Consider the following 16,811-nt stretch of genomic DNA (forward strand, 5'->3'; position numbering starts at 1 on the left):
TCCCGCGAGTGAGTATCGTTTCGTCTCGAATGTCCCTGATAACAATATTATAATTAACAATATATATAACCATTGCAGGCAGCCACTTTTCTGCATTTCGCAGAGCCATTCTTGCTTCATAGAACGCGAAATTCTGTTGAAATTAATTCCGCGTTAGGCAGAACCAATTCTATAGAAAATACAGCTTTCGCCTTTTAATTAAATTCTAACTATTGCATTAAAAATAGCATTAAAAAATATATAAATATGATATTTTTGTAATAAAGCGCAAACATCATAAAGCATTGTATAATGAACGTGAAAGTATGAATTCGTCGAAGAAATTGCGAATAAGAAACTCTCTTTCTTCCAAAAATAAACTGCTTTTATAAATTCTCCCAAAATAATAAAATAAAATTAATTATTAAGAATTTTATGCAAAAAGTATGATAGATTACTATAAATTATATTATAAAATATGTTAAAAAAGTACTGTTTCTAAATAATTATATAAGATAAATAGTGAATCGCAATATGATGAATATAGAAAAAAATTATGTAAAAGTGCCCACGCTATTTTGTGACAACCCTTTACTCATGTAAGCACTTCCATATAATCAACGCTTTACGGTTTACGGAACTGGTTTGAAACTGGTAATAAACACCAGTCAATGTTACATAATTCAGTGGGCACTATATTTAGTAATAAATTAACAGTTCACTGTTACCAACAAGTAATTCAAGAGTCCGATTGTTTGGAGAATTACATTTGGAGAATACGCGGAACACATATCCTTCTCTGTAAGAGCGCCATGGGATATTGTACAGTGTGAAGCGTTCATAAATTCGGAAATATATCGCTTCACCAAGGAAATGATCTTCAACTCTAACTTTCGAGAGTTTGCCTTCTATATTTTCTCGTATCTTTGCTGCTAACTTGCGTTATTTTATCACGAAGAAATAAATGTCAAATAAATTTAATTTTATTGCCAAACTTTTGTCTCATCGCGCAATTTCATCTTATTCGCATAATTTCATTTTATTGCCAAATTTTAATTTCTTTAAATTTAAATTTAATTCCCTCCCCATTTCATAAGCCAGAGATAATTCATATTTTAATGTTATATGCATTTTACAGCTATTTTTATATTTATATTATTACATATTTTTAATTATTAAACCTAATTGCTAATTGTGTATAATCATAAGATTATACTTATTTTATATAATTATATACATATACGCATGTGGAATATTAAATAAATATAATTATAAAATATTGAAATTGTTAATTTATATTTAAAAGATCAGATTCAATTTGCTCGATTTATTTCTTTATTGCTCAATATCGCCAAATTCAGATTTTTATTTATGAACGCCAACATATACATATGTGTATCGTTCGAAGCAGTTGTCGATATCAAGAGGGAATTATTTCTTTAGAAGCCGTATCATTTTTTAGACGATCAATAATCGGAAGACGATTGAACGCAAATTCGGAAAGAGAGATTTCGATCGGAGAGGGAAGTTGTCAATGACTATGTAATTAGGCGAACGGGCCCCTGATTAAATGGCACTGTTCGCGACGAATTACCAGGCCAGGTTGATATCAGGCCTACGTGTATGTATGTGACCGGCGCGTCGGAAGAGGGTGGTCGAAAAGAGAGGAAGAGGGTGGAGAGGTCAGATAATTGCAACGGCGGAACAATGGGGAATTCGGGGGCATTTCCGCCTCCGGCCCGGAACTAATAATGTCCGTCGCGCTTACCGCCGCACAAACGAGCGAAAGATTGTTAACTGATCCTCCTGCTTGTATACCCTGTTTTCGTGTATCTGAGCACGCATCAACGAATTTTATGTATTACCATAAATATGCGCTTCAATGCGGACGAAACTTTTTTTCTTTTATGTCGAAATAAAATCGACGCTTATAATATAATGAAGGGAACGAGGTACAATATATTTCTGAATACACAGGAAATACAATTCTGCGCTTATTTCCGATTAAATGTCGAAGACAGACAAAATTGATAATACGAAATATTTGGAAGCTTTTGAAGTAATACGAGCGATAAAATAATAGAAATAAAATAAAGCAACAAAATTGTTTTATAATTTACAATCTGACGGCAATTGTTTAAAAAAAAAAAAAAAAATGCTGTGATATTATGTGACATACACACACACACATTGAAATAAATATTTTAAATAAATTTATTATTATTTCTACTACTAATACGTGTTTTAATACGTCACATTAGATCTATTTTAATATACTAATTTTAAGAGGGAAAAATTTTAAGATAACTCATGCGAAATTCAGCGCACATTAAAGAGAATGATCTCTTATTGTTCTTAAAATAAAAACGATTCAAGCGACCAAGGTTTCATCGCCGGAAGCGAGAGGACGTGACAGGCGAACGAACATTTCTATTGGAAAACTCGGGAAAAACTGTGCATACCCGACCGGAGTAATATTTCGCGAATACTTTTGCGAGTTTCGTTTATCGTAACGCTAGACACGTATTGCGTATCCATCAACCCCGCACAAACGAAACGCCCCTCTTTTCCTTCTTTAATGGTCCACATACTTTCTGCGTTTTTATAGTATAAGACGAAAGTTACCGTTCATTTTTTCAAACTTTTAAATACGCACAAATAAATAATTAAACCTGAATATGGATATATGTATATCATCCTCGACAAACAACTATTAAGGCACAAAAGTTGCTATTAATATTTTCTCCTCTCCGATCATAAATGCTCTCGTATCTCTTATTCTTTTTTTGTTTATTTTTTATTTATTGCTATCTTGTTAACATATATAGTCTTGTAATTTCCTGTTAACGGCCCTTAAAAAACTTTCCGCGCACTTAATCTGAATCTTCTGTCTGAATTTCCTGAACGGCGAACTCGCAAGTTTGTCGGGAATATATTGACAAACTTGCGAAAGAATACCGTGGTTTAGATGGAAATTTCCAAGGAAATTTCTATGTTAATTATATCTTCCTATTTTGCTGCAATGGAGGCGCGATATCGGGTGAACGTCCACTCGCCTGTTACACTCTCATCCTCCGCTTTATCAATTTTTGATAGAGCAAGCCTTTGTTCAACTTCGACTGTCTTGCTCTTTACGATGATTAACCATTAGTTTTGCGTAAAAAGATTACAATAAAAAGCGATAAATTATGCGAAAGTAAATAAGAATTATTTATACAATATATATATAGTGATAAAAAACTGAGAAAACATATTTCCACAATTTAATTACTTCAGAAATTAAGAAATTAATTCCTTTCCTAATTGTTCAACATCTGTGTGTATACAAATTATTTAATTATTCAATATTAATTTTTAAATTATACAATATTCATTCTACCATAACATATGTTTGTAACATACATCGTAAATAATTTAAGAGTTTATACAAATGAAAAATAAATTAGCTCTTTTTATTTGTATTTATTTTTCATCGTATCTAGTTTGTCGGCGTAAAAAAAATCGTGCATACATTTATAGATTAGTCCTCCTTCTCGACAAGTTGTTCATGCTAAACTCGTAATAGCACTGCGAGAGTCGGCGAGAAGACGCACATGTAATCGCGGAAAAGTTCAAGGGTCGATCGAGTTTCTCCACGTTTCCCTTACCCAGCATCTTTCGTTAAGGGGAAAAAAATTAACACTAATACGGAAAATGTTGGAAACGCGATCTCGGCAATGGAAGAATCCTGACGTAATCTCTCTCACCGTAGAAAAGTTTTTCGCAACAATAGACGCGTAATGAACTTCTAATTACTTTCCACCGGCAGTATAGAGAGAGAAAGAGAGAGAGAGAGAGAGAGATGATGTGATATATTTATATTTTACTTTATCTTACAAATCTTTGAATCTTGCGAAATTCCGTGAGCAAACGAAAATACGAAGGATATTGCAATTATACAGCGTTTCCGTAATAATTTTTAAAAAAACTTTCTGAGATTTATCTATAATATATCTTTAAAAATGTTATAAAAAATATTTTAAATTGTAATAAAAAAATCAAAAATTAATCTTCTAATCGAGAATATATAAACCACTTGAAATAATTTTAACATCTTTAATTCGAGAAAGGACACGAGGCAAAGAATGTATCTCAAATATTTAGCTGTCAGATAATCGAGTGTGCTTTAAAAAATCTCGATGTTATTTGATATAAACGTATACAATGTTTCGATGGAGGCGTATTTTTGACAATATACTGTTCCCTCTACATATTTAAATGTTCGGATAACTCAAGACTACAAAAGTAGCAGCAGAGGACCGAGAAAAGTAATCGATCAAAATTGAAATCGCGCTAGGAGAAAAGCTCCTTTATGTATAAACTATATGCAAAAATAGGTAGGTTAGCCGTATATCGGCAAAGTCAACTCTGAGATTGAATGAAGGAATTCTCGAATCCCTTATGGATTCGAAGAATAGAAATTGAAAAAACCCCGAAGTCAAGGCTGTGATATGTTTCTGGAGAAAAATTCGCGAGAAAAATAAATTGATCAAGAAAAGTTAAACAAAAATATAACTATAATATACTATAACCATATTCTTGATATTTGATATATTTAATTGTTACTAAAATAAATAAATATATATATATATATATAATATATAATTACATATTTATTATTATTAATCAATTATATAACGTTATATATATTATTCTTATAAAATTCTTGACCAAAACTTATAAGAAAAAAAGAACATTTCCATTACATAATAATAAATAAATAGACAAATAAATTTTATGATTTACTGAATCTCGTAATTGTAAAAGTCAGTTATAATGCTTTTCTATATTATATAAAAGCTCTATCTACAGACTAATAATTCACGAGATTAATTCACTTCTCATAAGAACATAACACAACTCCTTCAATCGCTACGTCATAATAGCTAGCGAGAGATATCAATTATGCCAAAGTGTCAAGCACTACATCTGCGAGAAATAACAACGATGGATTGCAGTGCCCGTCTTTGTTACGTTCGCGAATTATATCAAGTCGGTAGCTTTCAGTTGCAAAAACATTATTGTTAACAAATGCGATTCGAGCTCTCTTGTGTATGCTTAATTTTTTGTGCCACGAAAAGAAAAGATAGACTATTCAAAAAAACAGAAGTGGGGGAGGGAGAGAGATAAGTTCCGTGATTAAGTAATCCTCCGTCAAGGCAAACTTTCCTTGTCTGTCGGTTCGACACGAGTCGGTTCTCTTCGATGGAATTGCATCCCTGATTAAATTACGTCGAAGCAACCGTGGAAGCGAGTTCTCTGTCGACGACGGAAACAAGAAAACAATATTGATCCACTTTACTAACATGGCGTTTTATTGTAAAAGAAAGAGGCACGGAAAGAAATTTTTTTAAAACTATTTTCAACTTTTGCAAATTTTAACAATGCTATTATTTGTTATATTATCCGAAAATTTGTACAAGAATAATTTTTCTTCATTATTTAATAATTTTTTAATAATTAATATTTAATAATTATTTTTCAATTATTCCAATATACATTTAAGTTTTTTCTCATAGAACTTATATGATATATTATACATATACCCCAAATAATAAATGATTAAAGATTGTATGTATTGTAATGTTCATTGTTTGAGAGGAAAGTCAGATCAGGAAAGTGGATAAAGTAATACGATGCTGATAACACCCTTGTAAAGGTCACAAGCAATTAATTAATTAAAAACATAAATTCTCTCGAGGATACTACAATGATATAATGGACAATGTTGCATGCGTTTGCATGTATTAATATTTTCGCTCTAAGCAATTTTCTCATATACGTCAAAGTCGGCCAAAATGTTTATTTTATTTAATAAAACTATATTTTTTATTTCGGAGAAATAAAAAATTGTTTATATTTTATATCGTAATAGTTTGTTTATTTGGTTTGGTATTTTATATCGTAATAGTTTGTTTATTTGGTTTGGTAGTCTATTTAGTTTGGTTAAAATATTAACAAAATGGAAATTTAAAAGCAAACATATATAAAAATAGTAAATGAAAAAATGTATGTAATTAATCAAATGTAAATAATCAATTACAAAATGCATGAATGCTTTAATAATACACGGGGAGAATTTTCTCTTAGAATTTAGCCTGAAAATCATGGTAATCATGGGACGATATGATATAGAAAGAATTTTATGAGAATTTCTCTGATTAATATTTATCACAATAAAAATAATATCTATCACAATAAAATATAAAACATGTTTGATTAATTTTATTAAACTGCATAGTAAAATTAATCAAACATATTTTATATTTTATTGTGATAGATATTATTATTTTTATTGTGATAAATATTAATCAGAGAAATTCTCATAAAATTCTTTCCATATCATATTGTCCCACGATTACCATGATTTTCAGGGTAAATTCTAAGAGAAAACTCTTTCTGTGTACTTATGTGTGTGTGCGTTAAATATGCGCAATATTATTAAATTTACTAATAAATTACTAAAAATATGAGTTTTCGTCATAATATCGTTATGAAAATAAACTGATATTTTCTTACGAATGCGCAAAAAATTCGGTTTATGCTCTAGAAAACATAGTGAAATTCGAGTTTCTATCTCATGTTTTCATGTTATTTGAACCACGCGGCAAAAATCAATGTTGAAATCATGTCCGATATATGAAAATAATTTGAACGAAAACTGCGAAAAAACAGAGAGCGCAGTTATCTGAACCAATTTATGTATATACGCACAGAATATTGGTCGAATAATAATTTACAACATTTTAATGGCCGAGTATCATGCGATTCGCGGTTGTATCGGAATCATCCGAGAATCGAGAGAGAACCGGTCGTAATTGTATAGTATATTCCGGGTTAATATCGAAGAGGGATCGATGGGAAACGCTCGGACAATATCAAACGTGACGTTCGATTCAGACGTTTCCAATACATAATAATCGAGACAAACGATTAATCATAGGCACGTGCCTGATAACGGCCGTTGTTTCGACGATCTTACGAGCGATTTCAATACATTATGTGCGACCAGCAACTATAACCGTGACGTTGTCACGGTCAGTTGTCATGAAAGCGATCGCTTATTGTTGCTTCGGCAATGAATGTTCATCGATCGTAACGAGTAACGCATCTAATAATTATCTAATTACGACGCAAAATAGGATATATTTATTCGCGAAAAGACATTATTACGCTTATTTCGAAAGATAATGGTGTGTAAAACACGACAAAACAAATTTAATAAAATCACGAAATTCCATCTGCGTTACTTACTATTATTTCGAAAGTAGAGCATAACGAAAATTATTTATTTATGTCACAAATAAAATTTATTTGCTTGCGAAAAGATTTCATTACGTTTATTCCGAAAAATCTTGATGCGTAAAACAAATTTAATGAAACACAAACAATCACGAAGTTTTATCTGCGTTATTTTATTATTCGAAAGTAAAACACATACAACGTTATAAAAACAATCAGCAACGTAAATTTAATTTTTAAACAGAATCACGTTACTACAAGAGTAAACGCCAATATGTAAAATTCAATGTGCACACAATACAAAGAAATTTTTTTAATTTCTCACCAATTTCCATTTATACAATCCTGAATTTTGCTGTGAAATTATAAAAATACTTTCTCATTGAATGCTGAAGATAAAATTATTTCGATTAAATATATTAAATCTTTTTGATGTTATATCCATTCTTAATACTAAATGCATCAATAAGAGACATAAAATTATGCAATGCACATTTTGTTTTGCGCGATAATATTCGGGTGGAATTTATCGAAATTCGTTGTTTACCTACGAAATGCCGTACGAAATGCACGATCGAACACACACCGGCATTAATTATTGCTGTACATAGGACGTAACTAATAACTCGTGACATAATAAAGTACAATTTGTTACAAAATTCGATTCACCTGGCCAGCCGGTCCACAAAAGAGAGAGAGAGAGAAAGAGATAATTAAATTTGTCATAATGTATTGAATCGCACACATAATGGTAACACACCGATGTTATAATCGTCACCGAGATTTACAGTGCTCCATTAGCATATAGAGAATTCGTCTCGTTTTATGCAAATATGCAAAAAGCAGACAGTGTTGTATTTAATACATATACATAGACGTGCCGGATATTTCACGCTTTGTCCATATAATCAAATATAATGAGATTAATGCGTACGATTATTTTTAATCGCTAATCTATCTCATCGATCGCCGGAAATAACCGAAATATTAAATATAGATTAAAATTAAAATGTTATGAACGTCTCAACAAAAAAAGCATGGAAACTTTAATAAATTTTTTTATAAATTTTAAAAGAGAGTATAAAAAATATATGAAAAAGAATTTTATATAAATTGACAAAAACAATTATGGTTATAACTTTTTCGTCGTTTTTAAACCAGAAAAAAATATTTGATATAAAAAATGCAGAGTATCTTTCTGTAAAAATTTTTACGCTTTATATACTTAAACTTTCTTATTAAAAGCGCTCTTCTCTAGAAAAGCGAAGTTTTACCTCTCTCAAATAAACAAGGAAACGCTACTCTTGATAAGGAGGGTAAGATTCACTCTCTCGGCGATGAGGCGCGAACTATTTTTTACGGAGAAAAAAAAAGCGTAGAACACGCTTTCCGTCCTCGCTCTGTCGACTTTTATCGATGCGCGTGCACTTCGTCTCCGTGGATTAAAAGCGTACTACCGCGCATTTAGGTCACTGTGCACGTAAAGGCATTTGTTTATTGTCTTTGCACAATGCACAGCGAATTTCGAATTTCCGCATTTCAAACTTTATATGACGTTGCATTCCAGCCAACGTTGGCGTTAAAAATTGATTTCTACCCACCCATTAAAAATTATTTGATTTTTTTCAAATCTCCTTGCGATCTTTTACAATCATTTCCATATCAGTAAAGACTCTACACAGAGAGAATTTTCTCTTAGAATTTATCTTGAAAATCATGGTAATCGTAGGACAATGGTACGGAAAGAACTTTATGAGAATTTCTCTGATTAATATTTATCACAATAAAAATAATAATATCTATCGCAATAAAATATAAAATATGTTTGATTAATTTTACCATGCAGTTTTGTATAATTAATCAAACATGTTTTTTATATTTTAGTGTGTAGATATTATTATTTTTATTGTGATATAAATATTAATTAGAGAAATTCTTATAAAATTCTTTCCATACCATATTGTCCCACGATTACCATGATTTTCAGGGTAAATTCTAAGAGAATTCTCCGTGTAGTCAATGTAATATACAGTAACTTAAAATGATTTTTTCCATGAAAGAGATATTCTGTTTTAAGCTGTACATTTGCAATTTTATTATATATATTTTTTTGTTAAAAAAATAGTTTTCTATTTTAAATAGAAATTATATAAGAAGTAAATTTTCCATCAACAGTTTATCTCGCATTTTAAAGAAAAGTTTTACATTAAAAAAAAAGTTTAAACAAATTTTTTTTTAAATTGAGATAGTACACAGAGAGAATTTTTTCTTAGAATTTACCCTGGAAATCATGGTAATCGTGGGACAATATGGTAAGGAAAGAATTTTATGACAATTTCTCTGATTAATATTTATCACAATAAAAATAATAATATCTATCACAATAAAATATAAAATATGTTTGATTAATTTTACTATGCAGTTTAATAAAATTAATCAAACATGTTTTATATTTTATTGTGATAGATATTATTTTTATTGTGATAAATATTAATCAGAGAAATTCTTATCATTAATTCTTTCCATACCATATTGTCCCACGATTACCATGATTTTCAGGGTAAATTCTAAGAGAATTCTCCGTGTAGTCAATGTAATATACAGTAACTTAAAATGATTTTTTCCATGAAAGAGATATTCTGTTTTAAGCTGTACATTTGCAATTTTATTATATATATTTTTTTGTTAAAAAAATAGTTTTCTATTTTAAATAGAAATTATATAAGAAGTAAATTTTCCATCAACAGTTTATCTCGCATTTTAAAGAAAAGTTTTACATTAAAAAAAAAGTTTAAACAAATATTTTTTTAAATTGAGATAGTACACAGAGAGAATTTTTTCTTAGAATTTACCCTGGAAATCATGGTAATCGTGGGACAATATGGTAAGGAAAGAATTGTATGACAATTTCTCTGATTAATATTAATCACAATAAACATAATAATATCTACACGTTAAAATATAAAACATGTTTGAGTAATTTTACCATGCAGTTTAGTAAAATTAATCAAACATGTTTTATATTTTATTGTGATAGATATTATTATTTTTATTGTGGTAAATATTAATCAGAGAAATTCTCATAAAATTCTTTCTATACCATATTGTCCAACGATTACCATGATTTTCCGGGTAAATTCTAAGAGAAAATTCTCTCCGTGTAGGATTTTCTTTTATTAAAAAAATTGTCAACCTATTTTGTAAATAAAATCTCAAATTACAGAGATTTGCACCTCAAACTCAAAATTAACAAACTGCACCACATTAAAGCTACGACATGTTGCAATTTTCCGCATTCGAGCACGCGAATGTGCAAAGTTTGATTTCAACATGACAAAAGTAATTGTATCTAGGCACATTTGTACACAGGCGAGCATGCAAAATTACAACCTCGGAATTTCAGAGCCAGGTTAATAAGCAACGAATTGCAGAGCATTCGCAAACTTGTTACTACATCATTAGCCCATGTTGTGCATTAATGCACAGTGCACGATTTGTGTATTTTCGTATGTGTACATGGGCGTTGCTAAACGAATGAATCGTATAATTTCGGCACATTAACTTTGCTGCAGTGTATTTAATTTCAAAAACAACACGGTAGCCAAGTGTATATATGTATATGCACGCGAGCGTTTCATATCATTTTAAAATCTTTTCGAGAAACAGAGAGAGAGAAAGAGAGAGAGAGAGAGAGAAAGAAAGATATTTCAATTATTATCACTGTATTTACATGCAAGCCAAAATTGACGAAGGATTTCTGGGAAAAAGTGAGATAATCATGAGTTACAACAACGTATTGCTCTCTCTCTTCTATAATCTTTTATATCAATCATCATTTTACTTCTATGCAATATTTATATGTATATTTATATGTATATGTATATTTATATGTATAATATATATTTGTGTGCGTGAGACAAGACTAGCTAAATATCATCCGGTAATAGAAGAGCCTGACATTTCGCGAAAGAATTTCAACCCTTTCTCTCTCTCTCTCTCTTTAAACTTTAAATTGACCGTTATCTCTCGTCGCCGGTTGGTCACGTGAGCGTGACGTAATCTCCCGCGACCGAGAAGCATATATAAACAAGGGTAATAAATGCAATATTGTACTGACTTTTACAGCCGCGTCGATTGTCGACTCGATGACGACCTCACCGTCTGCTCTGCGTCTCCTCGACGTGGCCAGGCAGCAGCCCTCTCCGGGCTCCATGGAGAGAATAACGGCGTCACATCCCGAGCACGCGAGATGAAAGGCGCCGACGTCGCTCTCGCCGCCACTGTTCGTCAATTCCGGCACTTGCGTTCGCGCGCGCACACACGAGATCGAACGAGAATAAACACGGTCGGAGGAGGACAAACGGAGCCAGCCACGTGATCGCGTCGCCTCGGATCGGGTGGCGCCGTGGACGTTCGCAGCTTCCACAACCGGCTCTGTCGCGAGGAAGCGTTATGATTCGGGCGGGCCGCTTCCGAGAGTTCGTTCCACTCTTGAGAATGCACCCTGCTCTCTGCGTCTCTTATCGAATCATCGGCGCGATCCGACGAGTCGATGCTGCGACGAGCACGTCGTCGACGAGGCGCGGATGACGTTGTTCGTCGGACAACGGGTCACTCGTCGCAAAATGAGGGAGAACGCGAAACGGATACGCGGACAGGTCCACCGCGGAGGACATCTCGTCGCAAGACTGTCGCGAATGCGAGCGAGCGCCAGCGTCCGCAGCGGCGCCGCCGAAAATCCGGCGCGCTGATTGGCGGAGGCGACGCGGGCTATTTGACCTGCGAGCCGACTGCGTGGCGATATCTGGCGTGGCGTCCACGGATCTCTCGCGAAAATGAAAGACTCGGTTTATGGTAAACTTGATATCGCAGATGCTCTCTCACCTTCCTTGGATATAGAGATATCAGAACTTTGTTCTTTGTCCTTATCCGCGACGAAAGCATTATGATAATAATAGAGCAACATTCTTGATGACATGAAAAAAAGAAAATATAACTTTCCAACAAAATACGTTACTTAATTAATTTCCTGACTCGATTTCAAATAATATATGGTAATTGTCGTTAAATCAATGACGAAATCATTGCTTCCGGGAACTGCCAATATAGATAATTAAAACTTTTTGGAGAAAATGAAGGAATATATTCAGATTATATGCATAATTCTAATAGAGACTTCTCTCACATTTCAAAAATCGAGTTTTCTCAAAGAGATACATTATTATAAATTTAACATTATATTTATAGCATCAATTAATCGATTATAAAATTATGAAAAAAATAATTAGCTGGTAAATAAAATTATATAGAAAATAAAATTAATAATAATTAAAGAATTGAAAAATATTAATAATTTAAAATAGTCTATACTTTATGACAGAATTTACGAAGAAAAGTTTTACGAAAATGTTAGAGTTATAAATTAATCAAGAGAAGAATGCTATTCAATATTTTCACACAGATTTATCTTTCAGTCATACTTTATTTTTTTAACATAAACTTTTGTTATATTGTTACATATCTTTCTTTTAGAATGTTTCGAAGCAGATCTGATATATTTGTTGAAACAAACTTGCTAGAAGCACTTAATAATTCATGAATAAAGCCATGATTTAATAAACGATGAGCTAAAACGAAATTTTCATCATCATTTAATTCCTCATCTTTTAATTCGTTGTATATGTGTGCTATTCCTTCGCAAAGGCTCATAGAGGTTTGAAAAAGATTCGCTTGTGATACAAACCACGGTAAACACGCAGATAAAACCGTCTGAAAATAAATCATCTAATAAAAACTACTTTTAAACGAAATTATTACTCTGACATACATTCACTTTAATAGAAAAAAAAATTATATCACAAAAATGTATTTACATATTAGTTTATATGAATATTTTTAATACGACATTACAATTACTTTTCTAATTAAAACTAGAACAACACAATCGCCGGCCATTCATCGATTTAATGTTAAAAAGTGATATTTTCAAAAAAATAATATAAAGTTTGTTTCAACTCGAATAATATTTTTGACAGATATCAAATGATAAGTATCAAAAATATTAATCGAGTTTAACGTATTATAACATACATATTATTTAAAATATTTTATTATAACTTTAATAACGTGTTATTATTTTAAAAATTAATTAGCAAATTAACGTTTTAATCAGTTGATTTCTGTCAAAAAAATTAAAAAAGCGAAAATTTGCTAGTTAAATTTTAAAATATTATTGAAATATACAAGCAATGAATTTTTGGCTAGCCTTTAAATATTAAAAATCGACACTAGGTTTGCCGCGGACACTATGCGACACATATTATGTATATTAAATAAAGGAATTTATACGCTGGTATCTGCTTGGTACCAAAATATTTTGAAAGCAATGTACTATCAAAATATACAAGCGATGAATATATTCTTAATAAATTAATATACATAATATAAGAATGCGCCGCATAGTGTAAGAGGCGATCTAGTGTCGATCTTTATATTAAAAGACTAGCCAAAAATTCATCGCTTGTAAATCTTAATAGTACATTGTCTGCAAAATTTATTGGTACCAAGCAGACACCAGCGTACTAATTTTTTCATTCAATATCCTTTAAATAAAAACGCGCCACATAGGGTTCACGGCGATATTGTGTCGATATTTAATATTTCAAGACGAGCCAAAAATTTATTTGCTGTATATTTTGATATTACATTGTCTGCAAAATATTTTGGTACCAAACAGACACCAGGCTCATTTAAAATTATTAAAAATCATCAAATTATAGCTACAAAACCTATACGGAGGGGACTTTTTTTATGTGTATTAATTAAAAAAGTTTGTAGGCTCTTATATTTTTGATATAACTGCAATCTGCACACAATATACTATAGAAAAATGTAAATAAAAAATTTTTGCCGCGTTTAAAAATATTCAATATCGTCAAATTATCGGCGCGAAACATATAAGGCGGGGACTTCTTTTAAGTGTATCCCTTATAAAAAAAGTGATGTAGACGTGAAAAGTGCGCGTTTGAAGTCGATATTGCGTTATTGTTGACTCTTCTGCGTCTATACGACTGGTCGATATCAGCAAAACGAATCTATGGATATGATAATGACAGTTCGTATCTTGGCTTGATATAAATAATGAAAATCGAAAATTTATCGCAGGGAATCTCATACGGCGCAGATTAATATTACGTATAATAGATCAAAAAGTTTGTACGCTGGTATGCTGATGGTACCATCAAAATATCCACACAATGTACTGTTGAAATATATAAACGAATAATTTTTGGCTCGATTTAAAATATTGAAATTCGAAATTTTATCGTCGCGTATCTCATATGGCGCACATTAATATTACGTATATTAAATCAACAAGTTTGTAGGCTCGTTTGCTCTTGGTACCACAATAATCTGCGCACAATGTACTGTTGAAATATATAAACGAAAAATTTTTGGCTCGTTTCTAAATATTGAAAATTAAAATTTATATGGCGCGGATCCCATACGGCGCACAATAATATTACGTGAATTATACAAAAAAGTCTGTACGCTGGTATGCTGATGGTACCATCATAATGTGCATATAATGTACTGTTGAAATATATAAAAGAATAATTTTTGGCTCGTTTTAAAATATTGAAAATTAAAATTTATATGGCGCGGATCCCATACGGCGCACAATAATATTACGCGAATTATACCAAAAAGTCTGTACGCTGGTATGCTGATGGTACCATCATAATGTGCATATAATGTACTGTTGAAATATATAAAAGATTAATTTTTGGCTCGTTTCTAAATATTGAAAATTAAAATTTTTAAGCCGCGAATCCCATACGGCGCACAATAATATTACGTGAATTATAAACAAAAGTCTGTACGCTGGTATGCTGATGGTACCATCATAATGTGCATATAATGTACTGTTGAAATATATAAACTATTAATTTTTGGCTCGTTTCTAAATATTGAAAATTAAAATTTATATGGCGCGGATCCCATACGGCGCACAATAATATTACGTGAATTATACCAAAAAGTCTGTACGCTGGTATGCTGATGGTACCATCATAATGTGCATATAATGTACTGTTGAAATATATAAAAGATTAATTTTTGGCTCGTTTCTAAATATTGAAAATTAAAATTTATATGGCGCGGATCCCATACGGCGCTCAATAATATTACGTGAATTATACCAAAAAGTTTGTACGCTGGAATGCTGATGGTACCATCATAATGTGCATATAATGTACTGTTGAAATATATAAAAGAATAATTTTTGGCTCGTTTTAAAATATTGAAAATTAAAATTTTTAAGCCGCTGACCCTATACGGCGCTCAATAATATTACGTGAATTATACCAAAAAGTCTGTACGCTGGTATGCTGATGGTACCATCATAATGTGCATATAATGTACTGTTGAAATATATAAACTATTAATTTTTGGCTCGTTTCTAAATATTGAAAATTAAAATTTATATGGCGCGGATCCCATACGGCGCTCAATAATATTACGTGAATTATACCAAAAAGTTTGTACGCTGGAATGCTGATGGTACCATCATAATGTGCATATAATGTACTGTTGAAATATATAAAAGAATAATTTTTGGCCCGTTTTAAAATATTGAAAATTAAAATTTTTAAGCCGCTGACCCCATACGGCGCTTAATAATATTACGTGAATTATACCAAAAAGTCTGTACGCTGGTATGCTGATGGTACCATCATAATGTGCATATAATGTACTCTTGAAATCTATAAACGATTAATTTTTGGCTCGTTTCTAAATATTGAAAATTAATATTTATATGGCGCGGATCCCATACGGCGCACAATAAAATTACGTGCATTATACCAAAAAGTCTGTACGCTGGTATGCTGATGGTACCATCATAATGTGCATATAATGTACTCTTGAAATCTATAAACGATTAATTTTTGGCTCGTTTCTAAATATTGAAAATTAATATTTATATGGCGCGGATCCCATACGGCGCACAATAAAATTACGTGCATTATACCAAAAAGTTTGTACGCTGGTATGCTGATGGTACCATCATAATGTGCATATAATGTACTGTTGAAATATATAAACTATTAATTTTTGGCTCGTTTCTAAATATTGAAAATTAAAATTTTTAAGCCGCTGACCCCATACGGCGCTCAATAATATTATGTGAATTATACCAAAAAGTCTGTACGCTGGTATGCTGATGGTACCATCATAATGTGCATATAATGTACTGCTGAAATATATAAACTATTAATTTTTGGCTCGTTTCTAAATATTGAAAATTAAAATTTATATGGCGCGGATCCCATACGGCGCTCAATAATATTACGTGAATTATACCAAAAAGTTTGTACGCTGGAATGCTGATGGTACCATCATAATGTGCATATAATGTACTCTTGAAATATATAAAAGAATAATTTTTGGCTCGTTTTAAAATATTGAAAATTAAAATTTTTAAGCCGCTGACCCCATACGGCGCTCAGTAATATTACGTGAATTATACCAAAAAGTCTGTACGCTGGTAT

The 16,811-nt window shown here is 31.4% G+C and overlaps 2 protein-coding genes across 2 annotated transcripts in view; both read right to left on the reverse strand.

Annotated features, from left to right (window-relative positions):
• Window positions 1–11,935, reverse strand: part of LOC145943675 (beta-1,4-N-acetylgalactosaminyltransferase bre-4) — a 109,771-nt gene extending 97,836 nt beyond the window's left edge. The window contains exon 1 of the mRNA XM_083051406.1: window positions 11,378–11,935. The gene's annotated coding sequence lies outside the window, so the exon portion shown is untranslated. The remainder of the gene's footprint in view (window positions 1–11,377) is intronic.
• Window positions 11,936–12,765: 830 nt separating this feature from the next.
• The window catches only part of LOC145943954 (sperm flagellar protein 2-like), an 80,577-nt gene continuing 76,531 nt past the window's right edge, over window positions 12,766–16,811 (reverse strand). The window contains exon 10 of the mRNA XM_083051873.1: window positions 12,766–13,029. Within this exon, the coding sequence (XP_082907999.1) occupies window positions 12,766–13,029 (264 nt within the window). The remainder of the gene's footprint in view (window positions 13,030–16,811) is intronic.

This window comes from Prenolepis imparis, unplaced genomic scaffold (assembly GCF_030444845.1).
Source record: "Prenolepis imparis isolate NDT839.2.m4 unplaced genomic scaffold, iyPreImpa1.0 SCAF_12, whole genome shotgun sequence".
NCBI lineage: Eukaryota > Metazoa > Arthropoda > Insecta > Hymenoptera > Formicidae > Prenolepis > Prenolepis imparis.